Source organism: Podarcis muralis, chromosome 17 (genome assembly GCF_964188315.1).
Source record: "Podarcis muralis chromosome 17, rPodMur119.hap1.1, whole genome shotgun sequence".
Lineage (NCBI taxonomy): Eukaryota > Metazoa > Chordata > Lepidosauria > Squamata > Lacertidae > Podarcis > Podarcis muralis.
The window spans coordinates 4,000,542-4,024,916 of NC_135671.1; the positions used below are offsets into that span (position 1 = coordinate 4,000,542).

Genomic DNA, 24,375 nt, shown 5'->3' on the forward strand with positions numbered 1-24,375 from the left:
TCACCCCAAATTTATTCAGTGGCGAAAATCAAAGAGGGATTTGGAGCGCTCCTGAAGGATTGCTCCACCCTGGGTGAATAGGCAATAAAATGGTAACTGCAGATCAATGTAACTAAGGGATTGCCCACAGCTTTGTTTCCCCACTGTTTTCCTTGTGGGAAACCCATGCTTTAGCGCTGAATCAGAACAAAGAGCCATCGAGTTTTCCGCAGATGGCTGTTTGTTCCCATTTAGAGCTAAAGAGTGCATTTTCCAGGCAAAAGCAGCAGGGGAAAAGCTAAACCTCTTGGAGCTGTGCTTAGGAAGCCCAGGACATGTGGGAAACTGCTTGGACTCAAGGCAAGGGACAAGTGTGGATGAGCCCATTGGAAACATGTTTGTTACATGTGTGGTGACATTTCAGGGGGTGGTCTCTACTGCCACACCCCCTGCCCTCATTTGCTCCTCTTAAAAACAGCTTTGTGTAAGACCTCTCGTATTAAAATAATGTATGTTTGTTGCTGCTCAATGATCTGAATTTATGGGGAGCGCTATGTGCATTTAGGTCAGGTTGCAGCGGGAGCATTTTAGGCCTTGAGCAGGGTGGGGTGGTAGTTTCTTTATATAGAATTTCATTTTTGAATTATTCAGTTTTACATACATCAAATAAAAACAAAAAATAATAATACACATATCCCCTTTGATTTCCCTCCCTCCCCCTTTTGTGGATCCTTATGTTACCATTTTCCCCCTGCATCTCCTTTATAACTCCAATATTTGCCTTAAGTCCTTAAATATTCCTTCATTCCAATTTTCGTGCGGTAGTTTCAGAAGCCACCACACTTCCTCCAGCTGTGCTAGATACCGCAAGACGGCTGCCCGGTAGCCCCAGGGCTGAGCATCTAATATCTATATCAGGGGTCAGCAAACTTTTTCAGCAGGGGGCCGGTCCACTGTCCCTCAGACCTTGGGGGGGCGGACTATATTTTGAAGGGGAAAAAATGAACGAATTCCTATGCTCCACAAATAACCCAGAGATGCATTTTAAATAAAAGTACACATTCTACTCATGTAAAAACACGCTGATTTCCGGACCGTCTGCGGGCCAGATTTAGAAAGCGATTGGGCCGGATACGGCCCCCGGGCCTTAGGTTGCCTACCCCTGATTTATATGTTGCAGGGAGGGTGTCCCTGCAGTCCTAAAAAGAGAGAGAGGAAGGAAGTTGTCGTTTCCAATCGTACGACAGGTGTGTGGGTTAATGGAAGGCCCACACTTGGAAGTTCTGAAGCATTGTCTCCCTCCACACAACAGCTGTGCATATTTTTTGTTTATTTTCTTCTCTTCACATTTCTACGCCACCGTTCCTCCAAGCAGCGGGTGAACGACTGCCCCACAGTCACCCAGTGAGCTTCGCAGCTGAGTGGGGATTTGAACCCTGGTCTCTCAGGTCTTAGGCCAGCACCCAAAGTACTACACCACCACAGGCTTTGGGATCCCAGCTAGAAGATAAGCGAGGAGCAGAAGCGGAAGAGCTCAGCGCTATGGGCATAGCAGGGAGGGCAGCTGTTCCCCTTCCCATCAAGTCAATAAATAAAAATACTGAACCAAAAGTAGAAATAATCGGAATACATGAAACTGAAAAGTTCGCTGAGGTTGCTTGGATGATGTTGTGGCGCATCCTAGTGACGCAACTGGCAACCCAACTGAGCGATAGGTGTGGCTTACATGAACAGAGGAAAATCTTTTACCCGGCCGCAGAAAAAGGCACTGCTCATCTCTCTTGCTCAGCCACGCACCTTTCGTACCATAGAGCAGTCATTCAGTAGCTTGCAGAGGGTAATAGACCTGGCGAAGGTCATTGATGACAGGGGAGCGTCTCAATGGGTTTGGCTTACTGAGCGCGCACAGAAAATCGGCATTGGAAAAAGGAGGAATTTGAGAAGGAAGTGCTGACAAGGTTTTCAGCAAATCCAATAAAACTTCTTGATTCAGGTAGGTAGCCGTGTTGGTCTGATGAAGTCGAAATATATATAAAAAAATAAATTAAAATGTCCAGTAGCACCTTAGAGAGCAACTAAGTTTGTTCTTAGTATAAGCTTTCGTGTGCATGCACACTTCAGAATAAGTGTGCATGCACACGAAAGCTTATACCAAGAACAAACTTAGCTGGATTCTAAGGTGCTAATATGGGACATGGGTGGCGCTGTGGGTTAAACCACAGAGCCTAGGACTTGCCGATCAGAAGGTTGGCGGTTCGAATCCCCGCGACGGGGTGAGCTCCCGTTGCTCAGTCCCCGCTCCTGCCAACCTAGCAGTTCGAAAGCACGTCAAAAGTGCAAGTAGATAAATAGGTACCGCTCCGGCGGGAAGGTAAACAGCGTTTCTGTGCGCTGCTCTGATTTGCCAGAAGCAGCTTAGTCATGTTGGCCACATGACCCAGAAGCTGTACGCCGGCTCCCTCGGCCAATAAAGCGAGATGAGCGCCGCAACCCCAGAGTCGGCCACGACTGGACCTAATGGTCAGGGGTCCCTTTACCTTTACCTTTAAGGTGCTACTGGACACACACACACATATCCAATAAATCTTGTTTTAGTTTAGATTTTTTTTAACTAAGATAAAAAGGTGTGTTCTTTGTAATTTTGCAAAATATTCGCTGCATGAAAGGTACTCCCAGGTGTTAATTTTTTATTTAGCTTTCAAATGACTGGAGATTTTGACATACTTTTCTGAGCTCTTGGGGGTCAAAAGGAAGCAATTTGTTGTTGAGACATTTCATTCCGAATCTGCTAGACAGAGCCAGACAGAGGATGGCGGCAGGTGAGTGTCCTGCCCTCCCCCAACATAAATCATGGTTATGCCCAATGCTCGGCTCCATCCTCCACATCTGGGCTGGACTTCTCCCACCCTTGGCCAGTTTACAGCTTTTCAACTGGTTGCATTTTCATACCCAGCTCATAGGGAAGCATTCAGGAAATAGTAGAGCCTGTGGTTTTGAAGAGGCCGCCATAGTCTTATGGGGCACTTGTCCCGTGTGGCATCTGCGCAAAGTTTTTTGGCTCTGTTTAAATTAGAAGCTGCTCTCGGGTTCATGTCATGAAACAGGTCCGGACGCACTTGCTGGAATGCCTGATAGAGAATTCATGGAAGCAGAGAGAGAGAGGCAGGTGGAGCTGGCAAGACTTCCAGTTGCTAAGCACCAAGCTGTTGATAAGGGGTTGTTTGCTAGCAAAGGTCAGCCAGCAATTGTAAGTGTATGTGGGTACGTGTTTCCGTCCCCTGTCATGTCCAGCGGTTTCCCTTACTCCATTTCTGTCAATATTCCACAGGTGTTGGGGGTAGGAAACATACAGCTGTTTCCCACTCACATCATAAAGAGCTCATAACCCACCTATTCTCAGGAGCCAGAAATATTATAGCCAGACACTGGAGAGACCTGTCAGGAGTAAGCATGGATCAGTGGAATCAAATAGTATGGGAAACAGCTTTATTAGAAAAACTAACCAATAAACTGAAACTGACACAGGGACAAATAGAAGAAGATGCCTTCACTCCGATACGGCTCCCCTTTATCACATCATCATCATCATAATATTTTATTTATATCCCACCCTCCCCAGCCGAAGCCGGGCTCAGAGTGGCTAACAACAATAAAAGTAACACAGTTTACATAAATCACAATCAATTAATTGAAATGTATTCTAAAATCAATTCATTCTAAAATCAATTCAAAATCAAATTAATGGCAACCATTGGGCTAGAGTTCTGTGAGGATTACCGAAGGAGGAGGTCAGACTGTGCCTTGGCCATAGGCACAGTCCAACACAGCCCAACAAGACAGCGCCAAGAATCCGCCAACAGCGTACGAATCAATATGGCTAACCTGATACAAAAACACACACACACCCCTCTCACACATGAAAACAAAGTTTACCACAGCCAATCACAAACACACAACCACACCCTAGGCCAACCCCAACCTCTCTCACCCCCAAAGGAACACAAGCGAATAATAAAGAGAACCTGCACAAGTGACGCTGACACATACATTAAGTAAAATAGTAAACCCCACACATACATTAAGTAAAATAGAAGCATCGCCACCCGACCCCACCCACACTCACCATACCTCCCTCCACCTCTTTCCCCCTTTTCTTCCTAATGTAACACTAATGTCTCAACAAATGAAACTGACCTGTAGAAAATTAAAAAAGAGACATTGCACGTACTTTTGTAAACCAAGAAATCTTTAATAATTTTTTTTAAAGAAACATACAGCTGTTTGCTCGGCGTTATGAGAAGCGAAAAACTGCACTCTGTGTTGTGGCAGTCGGAAAGGGGAGCAAGGAGGTGTTACATGGACGTAAACCGTGTCTTGGGCTCAGCGGGTGGTGCTGTGGTCTAAACCACTGAGCCTCTTGGGCTTGCCGATCAGAAGGTTAGCAGTTCGAATCCACACGACAGGGTGAGCTCCCATTGCTCTGTCCCAGCTCCTGCCAACCTAAACGGTGTTTCCGTGCATTCTGGCACTCGTCACGGTGTCCCTTTTGCAGCAGAAACAGTTTAGTCATGCTGGCCACATGACCCGGAAAGCTGTTTGTGGACAAACACCAGCTGCCTCGGCCTGAAAGCGAGTTGAGTGCTGCAACCCCATAGTCACCTTTGTCTGGACTTAACTGTCCAGGGGTCCTTTACCTTTTAAAGGTAAAGGTACCCCTGCCCGTACGGGCCAGTCTTGCCAGACTCTAGGGTTGTGCGCTCATCTCACTCTATAGGCCGGGAGCCAGCGCTGTCCGCAGACACTTCCGGGTCACGTGGCCAGCGTGACAAGCTGCATCTGGCAAGCCAGAGCCGCACACGGAAACGCCGTTTACCTTCCCGCTAGTAAGCGGTCCCTATTTATCTACTTGCACCCAGGGGTTGCAAGGTTGGCAGGCGCTGGGACCGAACGACGGGAGCGCACCCTGCCGCGGGGATTTGAACTGCCGACCATGCGATCGGCAAGCCCTAGGTGCTGAGGCTTTTACCCACGGCGCCACCCGCGTCCCTCCTTTACCTTTTACCTTCCTAGAAAAATATACTGGCATGGGCATAGCTGGGAGGGGCAACTGCCCCCCATCAAGTAAATAAATAAAAACAAAAATAATTTCTACAAAGATGTTGACAGGTTTTTCTCAGCACTTGGGGAGTCAAAGGAAAGTAATTTAAAGCAACTGTTGTTGAGACATTTCATTCTGAATCTGCGAGACAGAGACAGACAGAGGAGGATGAAAGGTGGGTGTCTCCCCCCCCCCCCCCATTAAATCCTGGCTTCACTCCTGTATGCTGGGTGGAAGATCCAGGACAGATAAAAGAAAATGCTTCTGATGCAGGAAGCAGTGATGGTTGTCAATCTAAATGAGTTTAAAAGAGGATTCGAAAAATCCATTGGGGGGGGGGGAGAGCCATCAATGACTATTGGCCTAATGGCTATGCCCTGTCTCCACAGCTTCTGAATACCAGTTGCAGGAAACCACAGGAGGGGAAAGGGCTCATCCTGCCCTGCCTGTGTGAGGATGCTGGACTGAAAGGGCCATTGCCTCAACCCAGCAGGCTCTTCTAATGCTCTTATCCCACCTTTGCATTTAAAATATAGAGCTCAAGGCAACCAAGGAGGCGTACATAAAAATAAAATAATCCAAGTAGACTAAAAACCAACAGCAATAAAAAAATCAAGGGCAAAAACCAAACCCGCTAAGAATTAAAAGAGGCAGGTAGTTAAATCGCTTGAGCTGAGTCAGCAGAAATATGCCTTTTAAAAATCTCAGCTAGGCAGAAATATCTTAACCACCCAATAGGAGCTATATAAAAAACACACACACACACATTGGGAACCAGGAGTCACCTGGAAGGGAGAGATGGAGACCTGTTACAGCAGAGCTGCAGATTAAATTTAGGTGGCGTTCTAGGGAGAGAAGCAAAATAAACATTCAGGTGTGTCTCTATGGCAGCCAAGCAGGAGGTTCATGTGAAGGTGAAGATTTTTCAAGCATCAAAGGTACCCTGGACTATAACACTAACACACACACACACACACACACACACACACACACACACACACTTTCTAAGCCATTGTGTGTTTCACTCGCTTAGTGTGACATGGAAGTAGGCATCTTTTGCAACAGACCTCAAATGAATCAGGCAGCTCCCCAAATAATAATCAGTACAGGATAGCAGCTGTTATCTTACCTCCTTGGCAAACTTCCCTTACACTTGGCAAGGATAGCCCATTGTTTAAAATAGTAGAATCATAGAATTGTAGAGTTGGAAGGGACCCTGAGGATCATCTAGTCCAACCCCCTGCAATGCAGGAATGTGCAGGTGACCCATAAGGGGATCGAACCCACGACCTTGGCATTATTACCACCACGCGCTAATCAACTGAGCTAACTGTAGACTCATGTAGTAGATCCAGTCGGTTTCACAAAGCGTCAGCAAGTATATTCTCCCAGCACGTAATCACCGCACACCCCAAACCCCTCTTTTCACATGAATTTAGGGCTGGGTTTAGGCAGAAAACATAGCAATTTGGCAAATTTGGATGATCCGACTATCTGAGTTCCAACCTACTTTTCCAAGGACATAATGTTGGATTCAGACCAGAGGACTGAAAGGATTTCTGTTGCCTCAGTGAGAAACCTGTATTCTTGGGTATACACATGCTGTTAGGACAGCTCTGTCAGTCGAGCATGTCTCTTAATCTCAGGGTTCTGGATTCGAGTCCCTATTGGGCAAAAGATTCCTGCATTGCCGGGTGGTTGGACTAGATGACCCTTGTGGTCCCTTCCATCTCTACAGTTCTGTGATTCTATTATTCACAGAAATAATATTATCTATTATTCCAGGAAAGTACCTGGTTTATCTTTAGCAAAAGAAATCACCCTCTTCCTCTTGAGGACATAACTTTAAAGAGGTAAGTGGGGTACCGACATCCCAAAGGAGCAGAAAAGGCTTTTTATGTACGGGACAACAGCCGCTCGGATGCTACTAGCCCAGAGATGGAAAGAAGAAAGTCCCTACCAGAGAGGAAGGGCAAACTAAGCTGATGGACTAGGCAGAAATGGCAAAGCTGACAGGAAAGCTCAGGAACCAAGAGGACAAAAACTTTTAAAAGAATGGGGAAAAATTATAATCTGTTTAGGAGACAACTGCAAGCAGATGAAAATATTTACAGCATTTTAATCCCACTTGTAATGTAACAAACTTTATGGATAATATAGATTGATAATATAGACTACGGAATAATATGCAGTTTTATATGTTGACAATAGGACCCATGAAGGGGTGAGGGGAAGATTCAGAGTAATCTCTATACAGTGATACCTCGGGTTAAGAACTTAATTCGTTCCAGAGGTCCGTTCTTAACCTGAAACTGTTCTTAACCTGAGGTACCACTTTAGCTAATGGGGCCTCCCGCTGCCGCCGTGCTGCTGCGGCCCAATTTCTGTTCTCATCCTGAAGGAAAGTTCTTAACCCGAGGTACTATTTCTGGGTTAGCGGAGTCTGTAACCTGAAGCGTCTGTAACCTGAAGTGTCTGTAACCCAAGGTACCACTGTATGTGGATATGCATTTGGACTGTTATAAAATTATATTTGTAAAATCAAATAAAAATGATTTTTTTAAAAAAAAGGGGGACACAGAGCACAACCTGAGAGATAAGTGGGAGACATCAGGTTTCCCAATAGTCTCTGTGGTGACAGAAACCAAATTGGATAGTGCTGCCTAGCGGTTAGAGGGGCATCTTGTTTGGGTGCTATGCAGAGCAACGCACTGTTTGCAACATCAGGATTTCTTCTTCTTTAACGATAAAGTAAATAGAATTTGTTTTGTGTGAATGGGGAGCGGGGACTAGCAGAACTTCCTCTCGGACAGGTTGAGTGTTGTTTTGAGCCTCCAGACACAGCAGAAATATTTGCGGTTGCTGTATGTGCATTTGGGATTTCTCCTGAGGACATCCAGCAGGGCTTGCCTCCTCTCCAGCGGCTGGCACACTGGCGTTCAACCAGAAGTCTCTTTTTAATACCATTTTTAGTAGCTCAAGGAATGCACAGCAGTTCTCTCAGTTTTGCTGCCCAGCCCACGCACTGTGCCCCACTTTGGTGGCTGAGTTATAAGGATGATGTTATTCTTCCTCTTGGTAACACACCCATAATCACTGCTAAGGGGAATTTGGTTACAGATACGTCACGAGGTCCTGTTTGATGTTGCTTTTGTCTTGACGTATGCCGAAACAGAACAGTTACTTGCGCAAACACACCACGGCTCCACTATTTTGTGACCTATTTTATCATTTTGTTCTACTTAGTTTTTTTCCAGAGTTACAACCCTCCCCTTTTGTTGCTCGCTCTTTAAAAGTGGAAACTTCTAGGTTAGTTAGTTTCACACAAGGGGCTTGTTTAAAACTCGTAATAGAAAGATAGATCACAACCTCTTTTTTAAAAAGTTTTATTGCTCCTCGAAGGATGTGCAATCCCAGTGTAGTTTCATCTCATCTTTGGAATGAAGGGGCAAGACATCTCAAATCCGTGAAGCAAGACCATTCTGTCTTCCTGGAATCAGGCAGGTAAGAGATATTGCCTGTTCTGAGAAATGACAGCAAGTTGTCTCTCCAGGAGCTAAGTTGTCTCTCGTTTTGCTGCATGCATATCACTTAACCCACATGGGAATACTTACTGTTCTAGAGTCTAGAGATGCAAAACATTTCAAGGTAGACAAGTAAAGTGCCTGGACCTCATACTATTTTATATAAAAGGTAAAGGTAAAGGACCCCTGGACAGTTAAGTTCAGTCAAAGGCGACTCTGGGGTTGCGACGCTCATCTCATCTCACTTTCAGGCCAAGGGAGCCGGCGTTTGTCCACAGACAGCTTTCTGGGTCATGTGGCCAGCATGACTAAACAGCTTCTGGCACAACAGAACACCGTGACGGAAACCAGAGCGCACGGAAACGCTGTTTACCTTCCCACTGCTGCAGTACCTATTTATCTACTTGCACTGGTGTGCTTTCGAACTGCTAGGTTGGCAGGAGCTGGGACCGAGCAATGAGAGCTCACTGCGTCACAGGGATTTGAACTGCCAACCTTCTGATTGGCAAGCCCAAGAGGCTCAGTGGTTTAGACCACAGCGCCACCCACGTCCCCCTATTTTATATAGGCGATGTGGGGGGGGGTGCACCTCTACGGTCAGAGGTGTGGGAAACAATGAATTTGATCTCCAACTTGTTCTGCCGAAACATAGGTTATGCACCAAGCACTGGCAGTCGAAGCCTAGAATTTCTGCCCTCTGGCACCAAGATCCTTTGGGTTAGAAATATGATTATTACTGTATTATTTATTACATGTTTATCCCACCTTTCCTCCAAGTTGCTCAAGGGGAATACATGGTTCTCCTCCTCCCCATTTTATCCTCACAACATCCTGAGAGGTAGATTAGGCTGAGAGGCAGCAAACTGGTCCAAGGTCACCCAGGAAGCTTCCTGGCCTGAACGGGGATTTGAACTCTGATCTCCCAGGTCCTAGTCCAGCATTCTAACCATACAACACCCCTGGCTCTCAAATAGAAATGTAGAGCTTCAGTGAGGCCCAGGCTTTTATGGCAAGGACGCTACTTTGATCTGTCAAAGTTGGTAGATTTGGGGGCTGGACGAGGGCAGTTTTTGCTTCTACCTGGGGAGGACTCCATGCTGCAGAGCTATTAATGAAAACGAAAGCAAAATAGGACTTTAAGCATTGATTTTGCCTGGGGCGGAAAGCCCGCTAATGTTACTTAAACTGCCCAACCAATCTCAGAATTTCTCAGCTTAAAAATTAGTTTGTGTTGCTCTAGGCCTGTGGACTCATTCTGCCAACAGAGACAAGAAGAAAGGAAAGTGCCATGAATAACCATAAAGCATGGCTGCAGTGCCCTCTGCAGGATAGGTTCTTCAGTCCTACATCATCTGTCTTAATTACTCATCGCCTGCAAGGGACGGACTAGGAACATAATAATAATAATAATAATAATAATAATAATAATAATAATAATAATAATAATAATTTATTTATATCCCTCCCCAGCCGATGCCGGGCTCAGGGCGGCTAACAACAATAAAATAATACAACATTCTAAAATCATTTCATTATAAAATTAATTCAAATCAAATTGATGGCAACCATTGGGCTAGAGTTCTGTGAGGATTGCCAAAGGAGGTGGTCAGGCTATGCCCTGGCCAAAGGCTTGGCGGAACAGCTCTGTCTTGCAGGCCCTACGGAAAGATGTCAAGTCCCGCAGGGCCCTAGTCTCTTGTGACAGAGCGTTCCACCAGATCGGAGCCACAGCCGAAAAAGCCCTGGCTCTGGTTGAGGCCAGCCTAACCTCTCTATGGCCTAGGACCTCAAAGATGTTTTTGTTTGCAGACCGTAGGTTTCTCTGTGGGGCATACCAGGAGAGGCGGTCCCGTAGGTACGAGGGTCCTGTGGCAGTCTTTCTCCTTAAGTGCATTTGACTGTCTCATATAGTTCTTGTACACAGTTCAGCAAAAGAAATAATCATGCATCGCCCCCTCTTCCCCATTCAAAAAAGGTTTCCTTCGGCAAGGAATTTGGCACCTCTAAAATAGCTCCTGCCCACCCCAAATACTTCACAGTGTCCGAGGCCAAAAATCCAAACGGCTGTCACTTCCCATTAACTTGAGATGGGGACGCTCCAGGAAGCGGCCTTGCAAAATCCTGTCTCACAGAGTCCGAGCTGTTGCGGCTTCTGCGGCTGGTAATTGTGGTGCTAAATGTGACACCTGTTCATGAGGGACAGAGATGCATCCTTCAGCCTTGTGTGTGTGCCATAAGGAGGCAGAACCCAAAGCAGAATAAATGAACCAGCTGTTCCCCACACATCCTCAAAGTCCGACTCAGCTGAAGGCAGAGGACTTGGGCTCAAGCCAAGAGTTTTGAGTCTAAGGGGAGTAAAACACAGCCTGTTCACACACAAAGATCTCAGCAAATGGTAAGCAGTGAACAGGTGCCACTGAAAGATGGTGGACTGTTTCATTGGCGGTTTAAAGCAGAGGTTGGATGGCTATCTGCCATGGATGCTTTTGTTGAGATTCCTGCATTGCAGGGGGTTGGACTAGATGACCCTCAGGGTCCCTTCCAACTCTAGAATTCTGTGAATTCCACAGCTGCCTGTCAGAGAAAACTAAGGGTGAGTGTGCTCTCCTTAGGCTAAATAGCCTGTATGTGTTTCTGCCAGCAGTTGGTGCTGCAGTTTGAGTCATGGCCACTCTCCCATTGTGGAACTCCAAACTATTCATCTACTTCACTGCCATTGTACAGCTGGTTAATTCTTATACATCATATAATGGAAGAGAACGAAGTACATGCTTTATTAAATAGATTCCAAGTTTTCAGTTCCTTACTAAAGGAGGCAAATTACTAATATAGCTGCCAACTATTGAACATTCTCATGCTGTTTTGTTTTCTTCTTGGCTGCATTCACCCCCATGAAAGATTTGTTTGCCTTAACCAGCATTGCAGCAGGTTGGTAAAAGTATGAGTTTTAAAAGACTGAAAACTGAGGAAATTGAGTGAAGTGATGCAGAGCCTGTATTCCTTCCACATTTTATCAACAACTTGGAGAAACAGGGTAGAGGTAAATCATTGGTAAGAAACTTGGCAGGGGTAGCGAACACCTCAGGAGTACTTATTTAAAATTGCCTCAGTAGTGTAGTGTCAGCAGTTTTCCATTCTAAGACGACAGAGACAAATGTGAAGTTCTCTGTGTAGGCCAAACAGTCTCAGGACTGTGGACAATCACAAGCTGAACTTGAGTTAGCAATGGGACGCTGCTGGAAAAGAAAACTCATGCAATTGTTAAGCTGCATTAACAGAACTTATTATTTTCCAGCAGCCTTAAGGAATAATTCCACTCTACTCTGTACTAACTAAAGCTGTTGGCATGCTGTGTCCACTTCTGGACACTGGATTTTACATGGGCTTCAGTTTCGAGGAGTACAGATGTCAAAACTTCTTGCTAGCAACAGCCATTCTGACACAATGGAACAATTTAGCTACCTAGGTGATCTAGTAAAGATCTGGGTGATGATGCCCTGGTTTTTGTTTCCAGCATTCAGCAGCAGATGCCGAGGCAGGTGGAGTGCAATTGTGTCAGCTTTACAGTAAATATGAAGACTAGCCTGATGGGTCCCTTGGCTAAGCACAATCACATTGTTTTATGTTTTATATTACCAGCAAGTCAAGGTGTGTGTCCCCCTTCCAATGAAGCTGCAACTGCTCTTGGTTATCTTCTGTTGCTCATTCTTTAAGCAGCAGCACATTCAGCTTAACCCCCTCAGCTACAGGCGTTCTGAACCCTCGAAACTCCAAGACAGGCAGCCTCCACCACCATGCCTGCTGGTCCATACAGCAGTACAACTGCTGTTCAGCAATGCAGCCATGAAGTGGGGAATTTTCATGCAGAAACTCTGTCCTGCAGGCTTATCAACTTTCAAGGCAGCCCAGCTCTTTCAGGGAGAAAGGACAGCCTTTGTGCTCACACCCTCACCCCCCCCCCCACAACAACAAGAAAAAGGAAGAGAACAAGGATTTGAGACAGTGATGACTTTATTGAGAGGGGAGATGTTACTGAAACGGTCAAGTTTCTTCCAGCCTCTCCACTTCCTCAGAGGCAGGTGGAACAAGAGAAGGCCTCTTACTGCAAGATACAGAGCCGAGTTGTAAGAAAATTAAGAAATGGAACTCTGCCTTTACTCCTTTGATGCCATGTGAACCAACAAGTCTACCACGCGGTTGCTGTATCCATATTCATTGTCGTACCTGGAAAAGAAGGCAGGGGAATAGTAGGGTTACCTACAGTATCCCTCTCATCATAAAATAGCCTTCCTCTATTTGACAAGTGGTAGGAAGAGAGCAGGAAGTCTATACTGCTACACACATGTGTGCACACACTATGTCTCCCTTCCCAAATTTCAGTAGGCCACTGGATGACCATAGCAATTCAAACAGCAAGAAGTTCCTTGATCCTACACAAGTCTAGACCTTATATCTAGCTTGATCTCTTACCAGGAGACCAGCTTCACAAAGTGGTCGTTGAGAGCAATGCCAGCAGCAGCATCAAAGATGGAGGAGTGGGTATCACCATTGAAGTCACAGGAGACAACCTTTGAAGGAAGAAGAGAAGCTCACAATACAAGGCAACAAAACATGATCTCACATTTTATCCAACAGAGGGCAACATGGTATATAAACTTGAAGCAAAACCGGTATGGTCTAAAGGTGGATGGGGCCATCACCTTGTTGAAGTTAAGCACCCAGGTCACTGCCTGGGTGAAACATGTACACCTTGGGTTCCAATATGGAAGAAATGCAGGATGGATGAAACCACATGCCGCCAGTCACATAGGGCATGGAAGAAGATGGAGGAAAGAAAATGTATCATTTAGATACATTCAATGTCCAAAATTATCTTTATACTGCCACTATCACGGTAGCAGAAATTGCTACAAAATGTACCGATGTGCTTTCTCCATACAAATTGTGTGTATACATGAAGAGAAGATCCAGATTTGACAGTCTGCTGAAGCAGCCACAGTGGCTTACCTGGTCCTCGGTGTATCCCAGGATACCCTTCATAGGGCCTTCGGAGGCTGCCTTCACAACCTTCTTAATGTCATCGTACTTGGCCTGTGTGGAAAAGGATGGGAAAGGTTAAAATGGTCCCATCTGCCAGAGCTGTGCAGGAGCTTATGGAAATTACTTAAGACACAGGCCAGAGAAGGCTGGGGAAAGGAGAGGCAGTTATATAAATTTAGACCCTGGGTTCAAATGGTCTTGATGAGGAGACTGGGCTCTAGATGGCCATGTGGACCCAGTTAAAATTTCTCTTCCCCTCCCCCCCCCACTCCATCCACCAGACTGTGATTTGCAACTATTTCTACATTCCTTATATAGTAGAACAAACCAAACCTCTGTGTGTGTGTGTGTGTGTGCGCGCACACACACACACACAAAAAAAACCCCTCACTATCATGACTGCAGGAATAAAATGGGAGTTCGCGTCTGCTGCCCTGGTGCTAAACACATTTACTTGTAGAAAATAATAATATATTTTTAAAGCAAAAATAAAATTAGGATTATCCCAAAGTATAAATTTTAAGCATAAGGAAGGATTAAAGTGACCAGTGCCAACCACAATGGGCAAGATTCAGGTACTGATGTTGGCGTCTGCCACCATCACCTGCCACTTTTTTGGGGGGGGGGTCATAGAGAGGGGACTGGGCTTCATACGAGAAGTCCAGCCCTAGCTGTGCTTGTTTAGACATAAATGCACAGCTCATGGCGCATTGTAAGGTGGTGCAACCCGCTTTTGTGGTTTCCGTACAGGCAAGCATTACAGAGTATTACCGAGAGCTACAAAGGTGGGTTTCTACACGAGGGAAAGGCGCTGCAAGTTCCGAAATACTCACTGGTTTCTCCAAGCGGCATGTTAAGTCCACGACAGAAACATTGGGAGTTGGGACGCGGAAAGCCATCCCTGTGAGTTTTCTGGGGGTGTAGAAGATTACTCGGGTTAGGGTGCAAAGCATTCCTCACTTTCATACCCTTCCCTCAGACGCCACCCAGAGAGACAAGAGGACTTACCCATTCAGCTCAGGGATGACCTTGCCAACAGCCTTCGCTGCACCTGTGGAAGCTGGGATGATGTTCTGAGCAGCTCCTCTGCCATCTCGCCACAGTTTCCCAGAGGGACCATCCACAGTCTTCTGTGTGGCTGTGATGGCATGGACTGTGGTCTGGGGTAGAGAAGGGGCAAGAGAGATCAGTTTTTCACCCCCAAGCACAAGATGTGTGTCCCTTCCATGTACACTACTGAGAGGAAGGGCTCTGAACTGGATAGTTCCTCTCAGCCAACTTTTATCCTAGACTGCCTTTGATCATTGAGGTTAAGCTTTGAACAACATTTCAGTGTGAGGACATTTCTGCAGTGAAGCAGAAAGGGTTTAAAAGTATGACGCAATAATGGAAAGAGTCAAAATCTTTACAAGTAATTGGATAGAATACTCTATGCACTTTCCCCCTTGTACACCCCACAAGGGGAAGGATCGGCACATTCTGAAGAGCTGCAAATTTGGCTACACTAAGGACGGATAAACTTGTTGCTGGACAGCAGCTTCCATCATCCCTGATCACTGACCATGCTGGCTGATGGGGGCTGGAGCCCAACAATATGTGGAGGGACTTGGGGTATCTGTTTGGGGAGGGGCTAGGCCTCCCCCTCCACAGTAAAGGACCTTGGTAATGAGGAGGGCACATCATTAGGAACATGCAATTCACTTACCATAAGGCCTTCCACAATGCCGTAGTTGTCATTGATGACCTTGGCCAGGGGTGCCAGGCAGTTGGTGGTGCAAGAAGCATTGCTGGAAGGAAATGAGGGTATTTATATGGAGCACCACAACTCTTAACCCCATCCATATTGTGGTCCAATGTTAATAGGCCAGCGAGCAGCACTGCTCCGGTTACTATTACAGTACCACAATTTCGCTTGCATACTCACCTGACGATTTTCAGAGAGTTGTCATACTTCTCATGATTGACACCCATCACAAACATGGGAGCATCCGCTGATGGGGCAGAGATTACAACACGCTTGGCACCGCCCTTCAAGTGAGCCTGAAAGGGGAAAGGAAGCAAGAACTGTAGCAATCTGCTCCAAGGCTGAAAGAGCATGTGTTGTTTAAGAACTATGAACAAGAATCTTGTTGCTAAGGAAGGCTACAGCCATGTGGATGAGGCAAACTATGTTATCCTTCTGACTTTTATCATTGCTCAGCTAAGGGGAGAAGCGGGAGTGGGAAACAGAAAACTCCTGCACCAATTTGTGACACCTCTCCTTCTGCCCAGGAGAGATGCATGGTCCCTTTTGCTCATCTGCACAGAAGATACTTACACCGGCCTTTTCTAGGGTGGTGAAAACACCAGTGGATTCAACAACGTATTGCGCACCAGCATCGCCCCACTTTATGTTGGCAGGGTCACGCCTGATGAGGAGAAAAAGGAGGAAAAGAATCACAGTTTTAGACTCTGCAAGTGTCTGACAGAGCCAGATCCTGCCCAGCCAGAAAGGAAAGAGAAGAGAAGAGAAGAGAAGAGAAGAGAAGAGAAGAGAAGAGAAGAGAAGAGAAGAGAAGGGAAGAGAAGAGTGAGAGATATTACTCACTCCTGGAAGACAGTGATGGCATGTCCATTGATCACAAGTTTCCCATTTTCGGCCTTTACATCACCACGGAAACGGCCATGAGTGGAGTCATACTTGAACATGTAGACCTAAGAGTGAGACATTCAAAACGTGAGTTTTGTAGTCTGGTTCCACATTAATCCCTCATTCTGCCTGGCTGCCTCTCTATCCCCAATGCAATTTCCCCCCATCCCAAGCTACTCTCAAATACACAACTCCATGAAGACAGGGCTGTGTGAACTGAAAGTAGAAAGGTGGGTTTGTTGCTGTTGCTGTTTGTGTGTTATGGTCATGGGGAGGCAAAGTGCTGCTGTGGTCACACAAGACCACAAAACTCTTATGTGCCACTTTGTGCAATATTTTCTCTTCAGAACCTTGAACACCTCTCTCTGCACCTGGTCCTTTGAAAGTTGCGTTTGGACTTTCAACATCTCACTAGGGGCAATGTTATATTATGGGTTATGTGCCAATTTGGCTCATACTCTGTAGTTGTCAGCTGGGGGTGGGGGTGGGCTTTATTCTAAAATCTCAAGAGGCACTTTGCTCCATTACCCCTTACCACCCAATGCTGCTTTCAGCTTATAGACTGTCTTCCCCAAAAGAAACTGCTACCATTTGCCAGATCTCTGGAAAAATACCAAGAATACTGTTTAGTAACACAAATACATGTTCACAAGGTAAGGCCATAGCCTGCTTTTTGACTTTAGAAAGAATACTGGATTCTCACCATGTAGTTCAGATCAATGAAAGGGTCATTGATGGCCACAACCTCAACTTTTCCAGAGTTAAATGAAGCTCTGCAGACCAGACGGCCAATGCGGCCAAATCTAGAGAAAGAGAAGAGCAACCGTCACAAGGAAGCAAAAACAGAATTCTCTCTATCTAGTTGTTCTGAAAGCAAAAACAAAAACACAAACCCCAAACCCCAAAACAGAGAATAATACTTTGAGAAAATATTAAAAATCAAGTAATTGGGGCAGGGGGAGAAGCAGCAGTGATGAGGCACATCACACTGCAGCTTGTGATACCTTGGAAATCAGTTGGAGGGCACGAAGCTAGACGAGGGCTTAGACCTGAACCTAACCATATTAAGATAAAATCAGGCTTATTCTATAAATATTTTCTGCCTTAGGCACACAAGAAATGTAGCCAACATCTTTCTGTTATCTAAATACCCTGTGCAAGCCTCACTAAAATGCACAATCCCATTTAGTTTCAAATTAGGCTTATTGCCAAAGCCTTCCGAGTAGATTGTGCCCCACATCCTAGACCTGTTCAAATCCTATTCTGGCACCCTGAACCAGCAAGCCAGTGTCTGATGCCCAAGAGAGCTGCATTATATTGCCTTAAGTTAGGGGCATCTCCCGACACAGAGCCAACTACTGCTCTGGTGAGCTCTGGCCTTTCTCAGTTTCTCCTGTGGCTGGAAGTCAATGACCAGTGAGAGAAATGTAGGGTAAGTAGAACAATTGCAGCAAGGACACCAACTGAGGGCATGCAACTTCACCTCTGCAACCCTTCCAGAGCCCTACAACTGCAGCAGCTTTTTTGGGTCACGTGATGAAGGCTTTGTGTTTGAGACAAAGGGCATCTTTTGCATAAGAGGCCAAGCCACCATTTTATTAGCTCTAAAATGCTTGGAACCGGCAACCAGCTAATCTAAGGGGCAAGAAAAATGTGGACGGAAGAGGCTCTGATCTCTCCACTTTCATCACAAGCCTCAAATCACTGCTCAGCAAGTGCATGTGCTTGAAAAGTTACTGCCTGATTTGCAGAGATTCACTGCTCATGGCCACTGCGAGGGTGTTAGATAAGATATTAAACCACCATGCAGAAATGCAAGTCCTACCCTCCCTGTGAAGCTACTCTGGTGAATTCCACTTGGCTCACATGGTTTATTCCCAGCCAACTTGTGGGAATAAACCAATAAGCAGCTTCCCCTTATCTGAGTCCAAAACCCTCTGATTGCAAAGCATGCAGTCTGCCACTCAGCTCTATGGGAATTCTTACAGGACACTGCTACTATGTCATTAGAAGCCTTGAGATGGAAAAGGTATTGCTTAGACAGGCTCTCTCTCTCTCATGTTGCATCCAGACACCTCTCCCCTTCCTTTACAGCACCATCCTGCCGCTGCAGAAAGGTCAGGAACTAACTTTAGCGCCAGCTCCCCCCACCCTGCGGCACCAAGCTGCAAGTTATCTGGTTACAGTTTTCTGCCTGCACGGGGTGTAGTGCAGAAGGTCACATTCTTTGTGGGCCCTTCAGACCAAAAGGCACAGTTTCACTTTGATATGCAGGGCGGGGGGAAAGCAGCCAGAGTTGCAAAAGATGGGAATAAAAGAGAAGTGGGGCGAGGAGGACCAGGGAGCCCCACTGCTGCTGCTGCTTCCTGCCGCAAGTGATTCAGCAGTACATAGCTCAAGGAAGTGAGTCACACCACCACCTCTCCTCTCCTGCCTAGGCACATCCTGGCCACTGGCTTGCCCCATGTGCTTTCGCTGCTGCACGCGGAGACCAAGATGGGGAGAAAACCCTTTTGGGTGCCACCTGTTTTAATGGGGCAGCTGGGCTGAGAAGGACACAAGAAGATCCTTTTTGGAGAGGAGCAGCTGCTGGGCGGAGGCAGAGGAGCCGGAGTGACCTTCAGATGTCCTTGCAAAGGACAGGAATGCGAGCCGGGTCCCCCCAAGAACTGCCACAAGAGACAGCAACAGGCAGCCAGGCGCCAGCGCTCTCCCATTGGCTGGAAAGTTCTCCAAGTTCTCCCAGGGGGCAGCCACCCCCTACTTCTCCCAGCAACCAGATCTCCTCCTCCTCCCCACTTTACACGCCCCTCCCTCCCTGCCATGCTAAGGCAGCCTCGCCGCACGTCCGCCCCCTCCAAAAAAACTCACCCGTTAACTCCGATTTTCACCATTTTCGTCTCTGGAAATTGTGATCCTGGGAGAAACAAAATATATATACCCGGAAATTACAAGGTTGCTTTTCTTGCGCCAAAACTCAAGGAGGGATCCCCAGCCCCGCCACTCCAGTAACCCCACCCCGATTCGTGCCAGAGGAACCCCCAGGCTCAAAGGGGTCCTTGTCTCTGCCCTTTCCCCCCCATCAGGATAATGCCCCCTTAGGAGGAGAGAGAGAGGGACGCCGCCCCACACCCGGCCGAGCGGAGGGAAGCGAAGCTCAGGATCCAAGAGGCAACGAAAGTTGCTTCTAAACTTTTTTGGGGGGGGGGGATCAGTGTACTAAAGAAACGCTGCCAGGTTACATTTCCTTCCGCCAACCTCTCCCCCCCCCCGCAACTTCTCCCCACGCTAAGAAGGCGCTTCCGCGGCCGCCTTTCCAGCGAGGCTCCCCCCCCCCCTCGCGGAAGTCGGCCGGGGAAACTTGGTGACCGTCGCAGCCCGAGGGCTGGGGGGCGCGGAGCCCCCGAAGGCTGGGCGAGGTGGGGGGCGAAGAGGAGAAAAGCTCCCCGCTTCCCAGAGCGAACCCCCCCCCCTCCGCGCCTACTCAGAAGTAAAGTCCGCGCCCCCCCCCACTGAGTTCTATGGGGCTTCTTCACAGACAAGCGCCGGCAGCCTCGCCAAAGCCCCCTCGCTGAGGAGACGCGGCGGCTCTTTGAGGGGGGCTCTTTGCCCCACAAGCAGCCCCGCCGCGGCCGCCCTTCCTTCCTTCCTCCCCGGCCCCAAATAAACTTTTCCAAAGCAGCGGCGCCGTCTCCCCTCCGCCGCCTTCCCCCAAATGGCGACCCCTGCCGCCTTCCCCCTTCTTACCCGAGGGGTCCCTGACCTAACTCAGCTCCGCCGTGCAGTGAGGAGGTGAGGAGGAAGGGCCCCGGCGCCCGGCCCTTTATACCTCCCCGTATGGTAATGACCAGGCCCGGCCCCAAGCGCAGGCGCCCAATCAGAGCCCGAGGGGAGGCGAGGGGCGGCCCGAATGGTGGCTCCTCGGCCCCCGCTTCCTGCCCCCATTCAGATGGAAATAGCCCTGGCTCCTTCCCGCCAAATCGCCTCACCCCCAACCTTTTGTTTTGGGGCGGAGGGAGACCACACAAAAAAACAGGCACCTCAGAGGTCTCCAAAGTGGGCAGAATTTTCGTTTTGTTGTTGTTGCTTAGTCGTTTAGTCGTGTCCGACTCTTCATGACCCCCTGGACCAGAGCACGCCAGGCACTCCCGTCTTCCACTGCCTCCCGCAGTTTGGTCAAACTCATGTTCATAGCTTTGAGAACACTGTCCCACCATCTCGTCCTCTGTCATCCCCTTCTCCTTGTGCCCTCCATCTTTCCCAACATCAGGGTCTTTTCCAGGGAGTCTTCTCTTCTCATGAGGTGGCCAAAGCATTGGAGCCTCAGCTTCAGGATCTGTCCTTCCAGTGAGCACTCAGGGCTGATTTCCTTCAGAATGGAGAGGTTGGATCTTCTTGCAGTCCATGGGACTCTCAAGAGTCTCCTCCAGCACCAGAATTCAAAAGCATCCATTCTTCGGCGATCAGCCTTCTTTATGGTCCAGCTCTCACTTCCATACATCACTACTTTGAAAACCATGGCTTTAACTATACGGACCTTTGTTGGCAAGGTGACGTCTATACTTCTCAAGATGCTGTCTAGGCCTGTCATTGCCCTTCTCCCAAGAAGCAGGCGTCTTTTAATTTCGTGACTGCTGTCACCATCTGCAGTGATCATGGAGCCCAAGAAAGTAAAATCTCTCACTGCTTCCATTTCTTCCCTTCTATTTGCCAGGAGGTGATGAGACCAGTGGCCATGATCTTCGTTTTTTTGATGTTGAGCTTCAGACCATATTACTTACCCATTATTCGACCTAGATAAAGTTGAAGGCCACAGAGTGGATTCGCTACTATAAGCGCTTTCCCCCGTCCAGGAAGGGATGAACAAGCACCAGCAAGTCAGGCCTTCCTGGTGGAATAAATTCTCTTGTCTTTTCCAACGGGCACGTCTGGAATGCGCCCTCCCTTCATTCTTAGGTTAATAGCACCTGTGCAGAATAGCACCATTCCAACAAAAGGGGCTTTTCTTTGTGCTGAACTGAGGCCGTGAACCTGCCATGACAGCTTGCTGCGATTTTCAAAGCTCAGAGGCTGGATAGGCCTTCATGGACTCCTGGGGATACCTGCCAGGCCACCTAAATGCCAGCCATTGGTCAGGAATTTTTTTGGGCCCACATTAGCCATAAAGGTGGCATGGAACCTCCATGCTGGAGGCAGTCTACCTTCCAAGCCACCAGCCCTCCACTGCTGGAAACAGACGGCAGTTTTGGAGAGCTGTCTTTGTAAGACAGAGTGGCCATAAGGTCCACAGATGCTTCTTTCTGCAGGATATGGTAGTGCAAAATGGTTCTTTAAAAAAAAAAACCCTCATCATGCCAAATAACCCTTTCTGGGTTTTTTAAAATAACTATTTTATTTTGCATCCCTAAGATGTTTTGTGCATGTGTCCTAGCTGACCAGCTCCACGCTGCTGCTGCCACAAATCAGCAGTAAAGTCTGTATAGTTAAAGCTATGGTTTTCCCAGTAGTGATGTATGGAAGTGAGAGCTGGACCATAAAGAAGGCTGATTGCCGAAGAATGGATGCTTTTGAATTCTGGTGCTGGAGGAGACTCTTGAGAGTCCCATGGACTGCAAGAAGATCAAACCTCTCCATTCTGAAGGAAATTAGCCCTGAGTGCTCACTGGAAGGACAGATCCTGAAGCTGAGGCTCCAAAACTTTGGCCACCTCATGAGAAGAGAAGACTCCCTGGAAAAGACCCTGATGTTGGGAAAGATGGAGGGCACAAGGAGAAGGGGACGTCAGAGGATGAGATGGTGGGACAGTGTTCTTGGAGCTACCAGCATGAGTTTGACCAAACTGCAGGAGGCAGTGGAAGACAGGAGTGCCTGGCGTGCTCTGGTCCAGGGGGTCACGAAAAGTCAGACACGACTAAATGACTAAACAACAACTCTAGAACTACTTTGCATTTCACTGGCCAGCAGCTAGATGCCTGAACTGAATGGAGGAGTGCAGATTTTTATCATGGGCTGAGTGAAGAGCATCAGCCCAACACGGATTATGCCGTCTAAGGACCCCCTCAAAGTCATCCCTGGAGAAGTGCCACTTGGGCCAAGACTCTCAGCAGAACCTGCAGCAAAGCCTTCGGTACTGCCCAATTCCTTCATTCCTCTCCCCACCTCGGTGGCTCTTTTGTTGTTGTTTAGTCCTTTAGTCGTGTCCAACTCTTTGTGACCCCCTGGACCAGAGCACGGCAGGCCCTCCTGTCTTCCACTGCCTCCAGCTCAAGGCGAAATAAAATAATATAAAAACACCCCTACATGGAAGAGCAGTTCTGGGTGGATATTTATCTCTCAGAAAGGAAACCCTTCTGACCTAGGAGTGTCTATTGGTCAATTGTTGTTTAGTCGTTTAGTCGTGTCTGACTCATCATGACCCCCTGGACCAGAGCATGCTAGGCACTCCTGTCTTCCACTACCTCCCGCAGTTTGGTCAAACTCATGCTGGTAGCTTCGAGAACACTATCCAACCATCTCGTCCTCGGCGGCTATTAAGGAACGCATATATCACAGTTAATACGGTAAAAGGGCGCAAAGCGAAACCCAGCCTTCCGACACAGGCAGGCATGGGGGTTGGGAGAAATAGGTTTCCGTCCAACCTTTCCCATCCCCCCCCCGAATAATTAACAGCTCGTTTCCCAAGCAACAACAGACGTGCCCCCCCCCCCCGTGGAGGGTAGGAAATGTTTCCCTTGGATTTGTTATTTCCCAGTCTTGCACATATTGTAACCTTTTATTGATTTTATATCTCACCGCACCTTCCAGGATGGGAAATAAAATCAATAAAAGAGAGCAACGTGCAGACACCAGTTCAGGGGAAATGTGCTTAGAATAGTGTTAGCATGGATCTTTCAGAACTCTTAAAGCTCATCTATGTCCCACTAAGTTCGGAGGGACCAAGCCGCGCGTAACTGCGCAAAAAGAGGAAGAAATCATGATATTGGAAAACTGCTACATTTAGTTACAAGGGAAATTCAGATGGAAAGGACCGGAGGAAGTCAAGCAACATGTTTATGACGTTGGAAGTTTAACTATTCAATCCATTTCTATTGTTTATGTGTTAGTTGCTATATATATATTTTTATTTGTTGTTCTTTGCTGTACTTGTTTTATGTTGTTTTTCTTTTTCTTTTCATTCTCTGTTTCATTTGTTTTTACAGTATGTGTCTATATTTATAAGAAACTTAATAAACATTATTGCAAAAAAAGAAAAAAAGAGGAAGACATTGGGATGCAATGTATCGCTTGCCTTTTGCGCTACATTTGTATCCGGCACGCCAATCTCCGGGGGCAGCAAGGCCGCTTCTATCCTGGGCTAAAACCAACGAACATTGCTTTCCTGATTTCATTTTACAAGAGGGCCAACCCCCGCTCCCACCCCCGCTCCGTTTTTGTGTGAAAAGTGTTACATTCTCTTTATAACATGGTGTTCCATCCTGCCTAGCGACTGAGTTTTCCTGCTTTGGATTCAACGCCCCAGATGCATACGAGGAAGGCCAGCACTGTGATTTCCTGGCGGCCAGGAAAAAAGTGTGTGTCCTTTTTGTAACTGAAGATTTAATGGAAGTTTTAACACAAACCTTTACAAAACGCAGCAAACCGTAACGCTGTAGTTAAACTGAGTAACGCAGAACATGGTAAAAACCCTGAAAGTAGGACAAATTAGGCTGCGCCGAAAGGATGAGGGGCACACCTTTCTTAACTCTCGCGAAGCTAGACTCCCTAGCCTTAAATAATACAGTTAAATAATCTAAGAGGTTACGCATCGTTAATTGGAATTATGTTGAAATCGATGAGACATACCGATGAACAAACCTGGGTAGGAAGAGGACTGGATTGCATCAGCTGGGCTCCCAAATATGCATGTCTGGGAAACGTCTAGCCGTTGCAATCGAGTCTTATCCGCGTTTACCGAGGAGGAAGTCCCGTTAATTTCTGCAGACCTTAACTTAACTTCAATTTAAACAAGACTGCAGACTCTTAGACGCAGCCCTCACATCATGGGGAACAGTTGGGTCGGTTGGGGGCTGACACTGGATTTGCTGGGAGTAATTTTTTAAAAAGTG

At 47.2% G+C, this 24,375-nt stretch overlaps 1 protein-coding gene across 1 annotated transcript; it reads right to left on the reverse strand.

The window, feature by feature from the left end:
• Window positions 1-12,594: 12,594 nt before the first annotated feature.
• On the reverse strand, window positions 12,595-20,130 carry GAPDH (glyceraldehyde-3-phosphate dehydrogenase). The gene is made up of 12 exons (XM_028712395.2): window positions 20,018-20,130; window positions 19,142-19,187; window positions 16,974-17,073; window positions 16,229-16,335; window positions 15,959-16,049; window positions 15,566-15,681; window positions 15,347-15,428; window positions 14,650-14,801; window positions 14,475-14,553; window positions 13,609-13,692; window positions 13,072-13,169; window positions 12,595-12,825 (listed from the first exon to the last, which is right to left on the reverse strand). Exons 2-12 carry the CDS (start codon window positions 19,162-19,164, stop codon window positions 12,756-12,758), a joined length of 1,002 nt encoding a protein of 333 aa, XP_028568228.2. The 5' UTR covers window positions 19,165-19,187; window positions 20,018-20,130; the 3' UTR covers window positions 12,595-12,755.
• Between the last annotated feature and the right edge of the window lie 4,245 nt (window positions 20,131-24,375).

What these genes read in the sequence shown, in the direction of transcription:
- GAPDH (XM_028712395.2), bottom strand. Translation starts at nt 19,164, where the DNA reads ATGGTGAAAATCGGAGTTAACGG. An exon ending in AACTCTCTGAAAATCGTCAG is followed by an intron (nt 15,429 to 15,565) that starts GTGAGTATGCAA and finishes ATTTCCTTCCAG; the next exon opens with CAATGCTTCTTGCACCACCA. An exon ending in CATGCCGCTTGGAGAAACCA is followed by an intron (nt 13,693 to 14,474) that starts GTGAGTATTTCG and finishes TTTTCCACACAG; the next exon opens with GCCAAGTACGATGACATTAA.